The sequence below is a fragment of the Cottoperca gobio genome, chromosome 12 (genome assembly GCF_900634415.1).
Source record: "Cottoperca gobio chromosome 12, fCotGob3.1, whole genome shotgun sequence".
NCBI lineage: Eukaryota > Metazoa > Chordata > Actinopteri > Perciformes > Bovichtidae > Cottoperca > Cottoperca gobio.
In genome coordinates, this window is record NC_041366.1 from 14,874,999 (window position 1) to 14,881,669 (window position 6,671).

At 38.2% G+C, this 6,671-nt stretch overlaps 1 protein-coding gene across 1 annotated transcript; it reads left to right on the forward strand.

Moving 5' to 3' along the window:
• The first annotated feature begins 1,654 nt into the window (after window positions 1-1,654).
• Window positions 1,655-6,471, forward strand: oaz1b (ornithine decarboxylase antizyme 1b). Its single transcript, XM_029445122.1, is given in 6 exon segments — window positions 1,655-1,854; window positions 4,038-4,089; window positions 4,091-4,177; window positions 4,586-4,758; window positions 5,145-5,230; window positions 5,356-6,471. Coding segments are annotated over 6 exon segments (654 nt in total). The 5' UTR covers window positions 1,655-1,729; the 3' UTR covers window positions 5,487-6,471.
• Window positions 6,472-6,671: the final 200 nt, after the last annotated feature.

Below are 6,671 nucleotides of genomic sequence, written 5' to 3' on the forward strand. Positions count from 1 at the left end.
CCTCATGTAAATACTGTACATAGCGGCTAGCCTAACGTCAGCTAACACCACTAACAGCTACGCTATTTGTTTTCTACGCTCGGCATTGACTTGCTAAAAGAACAATCTGAAAGGACACGTAGTTAGTTTTGACATATGACTGTACTGAATTCATAATAAATGTTGTTTAGTGATGGTACTCTATATATTTTCCGGTGTGTTAATTGTTATTTTAACTGTGCTAACAGGTACATTTTCTTATGTGAAGTTACAGTCATCTTATTAGCATCTTCAGCGTTTCTGGTTAGCATTAGCTTGTTAGCAGGAGTGTGAAGCTATCTCATTTGAGGCCTAGCTGTAGCCATGGCTTCCGCTTTCAAAATAAAGTCCTGTTTATTATTTTAAAGCGGAAGATTTAGGAATTTGCACTGTATTTTCATAATGTTTAAAGCGAAATTAAACAGAAGGTCTTCTTTAACCTAAACTGTGTTAAGCCAGGAGAGACTTCTGTGTTGCATTATATTTGGCCACATCAAATGCCTATGATCTATCTCTAATGTATATTGTGCAAAAATGTGTATTTCTGCATAAATCTAATCAATATGATTTGTGCTGTCAATAGAAATGAGGACAAGTAATAATATGCATGGTATGCTTTAGGTTAATGTTTGAGCTTGGAAATTGTAGATTGAAAAATATATTTTAACTCAACCTCCACTTACTATCTTTTTGTGTGCCTTTCAACCTCAACTCAAGGTCGTCATCAGCAAAACTTTGCTCAAGCTTGGAAAAAGCTAGCATTTAATATTATTCTTTTCAAAACACTGTTTGCTGTTTCCAAATTGGTAACTGAGTTGTGATACCACATGCACCACCTCACTGTGAATTGATTTATTACCACAGACAATCACACAAACAATATTTTTGCTCCATAGGAACTATGAGCATTGCAAAAATGTTGGGGTTATCAACCCTGGGGGAGTTAACATTCTACAATTAAAATGTGATGGATATTTCACAGTATGATTCCAGTACTATTAAAACTAAGTATGTTTAAATTGGACAACAACAAAGGATTTAGTATTTCCTGGCTGTGTTAAAAACAGCATTTAGATCTTCATGTTGGGAAATACAATAACTGAAATAATTCAACAGAAATGTATGTCTATCATTATAATAGAACAAATTAAATATTAACATGCAAATAATAAAAATACTATTATTTATTTTAAAAAATCTTGCTGACATGGATCTTGGATTTATGACGCTTTTTCTGAAAATTCTTACTACAGTCCAGAGAAATTGTTATATAAATTGAATATTATTTATAAAACACCTAAAAGTCTTATTATGTCTCATCCAAACAGACATTTTGTTTTACAATAGATAGGATGGTTGAATTATTTTAAGCATTCTTTGGTATTAATTCGGCTCTAGGCACTCATGATGCAATTTGTAATCCAACATCGTTTAGTATACCTGCCTTTCAAATGTTTATAATGTTATGTTATGATGTTATATCTGTTATTCTAATCTTTCAACAGTGCATGACATAATAAACAAACATTTTTGAGTCATCAGACTAATATTTTGAAGTGGAAGAAAACAACTTAACGGAAGTGTGTAACTGGCACCACTACGGGTGACTTGACTGATGCTTATTCTACCAGCTCCCGACTCTCCGTCTGGTCATTAGCTTGCCGAGCATTGCAGAGAGCAGTCAGCCCGTCGTGTCTCTACCCGAGGCCGGATGGTAAAATCCAACCTCCAGCGGATCCTAAACAGTCATTGCTTTGCTCGCGAGAAAGAAGGAAAACAGCAGTCTTTAACTACCATGGCGGATTTGAGTAATGGTATCTGTGACATGATTGGGAAGTAAGTAAACGATTAAAAACACCTCACCTCGCTAACTGCTAACCGTGTCGTGGGGGAGGGGTGGCTAAGCTAACCTAGCTAGCATCCACAGAAAAGCGGAAGTAAAACGCGTTTAACTTTAAATGGGCAGTTTTTACGCCGTATTACTCATGTCCAGGCCTTACGTGTTATTGCTGCCATTGTTATAATGTTATTTAAAAAATTGTCATGCTTAAATAAGCTTCGGAGATTAATTTGCTGGCCCTGGAGACGACATTAGCAGCATTAGCTAACGTAAGCTATGAACCTCGTCGAACTTACATTACGGTAGTTAGCTTCATCAGCTAGCTAAACCAGTTAGCATCAACATTTCAGTGCAGTTAATTATTTTATTAAGAGGAATGTAAATAAACACTACGTTTAATGTGCTTTTTAGAGAAAGACCACACGTTGACCAGGGATTTAAATATGATTGTTTCAGTTCCTCTTACATTAGCCGATTTACGTACCCATGCACAAGAAAAAGACTGACAGTTTACTCTCAACAACTCGGAGATGAACGTAACGTCAATAATTTGATGTTGTGTCTTTGTTGTCAAAAAGTGCTTATGAAAACCATAGCTTGTTTTAAGCTATTTTTACATATACTAAGTTAAAATGGTGTACGGATTCGCCACAAACGGAGACAACTTAACCATAACGTACGTTATTACCTATAACCCTTGGCGGATACAGGAAAGCAAAGGCGAGAGAGAGAGAGAAATAAATGAAACCACTTTCCGTAAAGTCTCCAGGTTGAGTACATGTTTCAGGCCACGTTGATCTCGTGAGCTGACAAAGAGTCAGGTTTATTATTACGCAACTGACAGTTTACCGCAGCAGCATGACGAAGTGCTTGTAAACGACCACGCAGTTGCATATCAACATACACCGAGAGTATATTATTGTTAAATGAAACGATTTTTAATGGTATACTCTTGTGTCCCATTCATAAATATCATTCGCACAACAAAGTGAAAAGACGGGGACATTTAGAGAAGGCCTTTAAAAGTAATTGTTCGATGGGTTAACCATGTAGGGCTATGTTGTTTATACTAATATAAATATTGGGTTGTAACTCTGCTATTATAATGAAGACACACTTTCACTTTAAATGCATGAAAGATAACCTGACTCGTATGTGACTGACAGCTGTTAAACTAGTGTACTGTATTGCGCAAGAGGAAAATAAATTAGTATATTCAATTGACAAGGCATAATATAATTTATTTATTGGTCATTTTCCCTAAAAAATGCCAAATCATTGGTTTCTTTTTAACGTGATGCTTTGATGCCAGTCAGTTCATTCTCAAGTCATTGTGTGAGCAAAAACATTTCTATCCTAAGCTTTTCTGTTGTGAGGAGGAGATGGTTTTCTTCATGTGTTTTTGGCATCTTCAGGGTTTGGAAAAAATAAGCAATGTAATGACATCACCTGTCCTTTATTTAGTAGGTATTTGTCATGACTGCCAAATTTATTGATAGTGCAAATAATTGTTGCAGCCCAAATATAAAGAAGCCTATGTTTGTATGAAAATCTGCCATGGCGTTGTCAGTAAAAATGTATGTGTACTAGGCCACAATATACAGCATGTATACCCAACAGTTTGTGCTTTTCGCAGCACGTATTTTTGCTTTGCCTCCGTTGGTGCACCACTTTTAAAAGTTCTGTAAACACCGTGCCATTGTTTTGGGGAACCTAAACTGTAAGCGGTTTGAAAGATCACCTAGGCTTGCTTATGTAACACATGTTGTGGATTGAGCACTTAGATGTTAGTAGCTGTGCTATTGGGTAACGTTTACAACTTGGACAAGCTCGTTTTGGTGACCTTATTGGATCATTTCAAATTTGTATTGCTAATAAAGCCTGTAGTTGGTTTTCAGTGGTACATGAACACATTTGTGCAACTGCAATTTAAGTGATGAGCATCATCTCAGAAGATACTACTGTATGCACTATATTTGTGAAATTAAATTGCTACAATTCTTTTTGGCACTCCCATGACATGTCTTTGAGGATGCAGTTAGCCAACATAAAAATCCAGATCTTTTTCTTTTTGACATTCGCACATGTTAACAGTAACACACATGGTGAATTACAGAAAATCTTTGTCATTAGTCTGTTACAGTGGTGTGATTATGTCCTTCTCTGTCCTCCCCTCCAGTTTGTCCCTGCACTGTAGTAGTACCCGCGGCCCGGGGCCTCAGTGGTGCTCCTGATGCCCCTCTCCCACCCCTGAAGATCCCAGGTGGGCGAGGGAATGGCACACGGGATCACACTCCTTCAGCTCGGCCACTCCACTCAGTAAGTCTACACACAAACACAGTTTCATTACTGAATTGTTGTAAAGAGGAGCTCAAACACAGATGCAGTAACAAAGAAAAGCTGTAGAGGAATAAATGTGTCCAGAGAAAGGAGCTGAACCCATTTCCTGATCCAGTGTCAGAGGAAGGCACACCGGGGTTTTACCTGATTCAATCGTCTACGCTCAGCAGTGACACATCAATTTCATTTCCCTTCAGCGCTCAGTTTATTCATATGTTCAATTGTTCTACTTGACCAGTGTTACAGGCAGCATAACAGGGCCATTTCCATACTAGTTCAATTATAATTGGATGAAGAGAAACAAACTATGGACACAGCACTGACACAGTTAGTGTCACCCTCTGCTGTTTTCAGATGCGTTACTAGTGTTTGTGTTTCCGTTTCCAGGATCGAAAGCTGACTGTAACAGAGGAGCCAGCAGGGAATGGTCGCCCTAGGATACTCCACTTCCAAAGTCGTCCCACTGTTACAAAGACAGTACAGTGGGATGCTGTCCTAAACAGCAGCGCACTCTACGTGGAGATACCTCTTGACCCCCTTACTGAAGGCAGCAAGGAGAGGTGAGGCTCGATTGTTAGCAACAGGAGAGACTTCAAGTGGAATACAGCTTTAGGTCTTTACAATGACCCAGTTGAGCCATGTTAAAAATATGTAAAAGTTGGCATAGAAAATATTTTTAAAAGATAATTTGAAAGGGATTAGATCCAATGGCAGCCCACAGGTCTTCAAACCTTTACCTGTAAATCTTAATATTTAGCCTGGTTTTACAGATTCAGGTTGGCTCACTTTCATTTGAGGGGAAGCTAAAGCAGAACCCTTTTTAATTGATCATAAAAGCAAATGTCTTAATGAATATGGTATGCAGGAAACATCAGTCAATTGTGTTTCTATGTTAAGAGCTTGTTTTCCATTTTCTAACTGAAGCTGCCCCCTGTTCTCCTTCTAGTTTTGCTGCTCTACTGGAGTATGCAGAAGAACATCTGAAAGTTGTTAGCGTGTTTGTCTGCTTTTACAAGAACAGAGATGATCGTGGTACGTGCTAACAGATTTCTTTGTTTGCTGTTTTTCATAAAACTTGGATAGCATAATTATTTTGGCTTCTGTGTTGTGACTCGTACTGCATCTTAACATTTGTTGTCCCTGCCTCGTTCTTACAGCTAAACTGGTGCGTACATTCAGTTTCCTGGGCTTTGAGATTGTGAAACCGGGCCATGCCCTCGTCCCACCTCGACCCGATGTATTCTTCATGGCCTACAATTTTGACAGGGACTCCTCGGATGAGGAGTAGCCCTCTGGACAGCCCCTCCACACCCTGCTTACTTCCCATTGTATGTTTGTCCATCCCACCCCAGCTTACTCATATAAACCACCGTCTGTGTTAAACCCTCAGCTGTACCTCTCTGTATGCAAGTATTCATTTCCCCTATGCTTTTTCTGTTCAAGGGAATATGTAAGATGTGCGTCTCCTGTTTCCACCATCTATCTTTGTGTGTTTTATTATACCGTTTTCATTGAAGATTAAATCGGTGTCGTCACCTAAAAAGGAGGGAACCTTTTGTTTTTTGGACTTACGATCACGTTGCCGTTGTCATAGCTAAGTTAAGTTCTGGTATAATTTCGATTTCTTGTCAAGTCTTTGTTTTTATTGATATTTCCTTTTTTATGATAGATTAAGGTGGAGGGTTCTTCATTTCTTGAATGTACAATAAAAAGGTCATCAGGTTTACACTCGGGTACTCCAGCTTTCTTTTGATTGGCAAAACAATGACTTTAAAATTTGTCTCACATTTCTTTCTCTCTGAATTGAATAACAAACACATTTCAGTGGGACCAGTTTTATTATGTAGCACTAACATTCTCTTAAAAGTATTTGGATTTTTTGAAACGTTACTTTTGAGTGACAGCCCCAATATTTGGTACTTCATAGCTGAATAGTGAATGCTTTTAGACTAGAGGCAGAGTGAAAAGATGAATGCTGTTGCATGTGTCTGATGTAGGCGCTTCAGTTTTAAGGTAAAGCTCCCACGATGAGTATTGGTACAACGTGAAAGGAACAATCCAAAGTGCTTTTGCTTTCGGCCATGTATATCTGACAATGTAGTATTTTGTTTTGGAGGCTGAAAAAAAAATGCTGTGATATGATTGGATTTTATTTGTCTTTTTATTAGCATTCCTTTTAAAACTTATTTCTCATGATAGTATTGAGTTTGTTGTTCACCTGCATAGTGGTACCTGTTGTGCTTCTGTGATAATAAAACCAACAAAACAAACAATCCATTGTCTACTTTCTGCATGGGTGTTGTGGTCAAAGGTCACTGACCTCACGAAACATGTTTTTACCATAACTCAAGAATTCATACGCTGTTTATAACTACATTTCACAATAGTATGCTCGGTCCCTTCCTGAAGAGGGTTTGTCCAGTTTTCTTTTATTGATTTGGACCTTTCACTTCCTCTCTCTGGATGACACAAC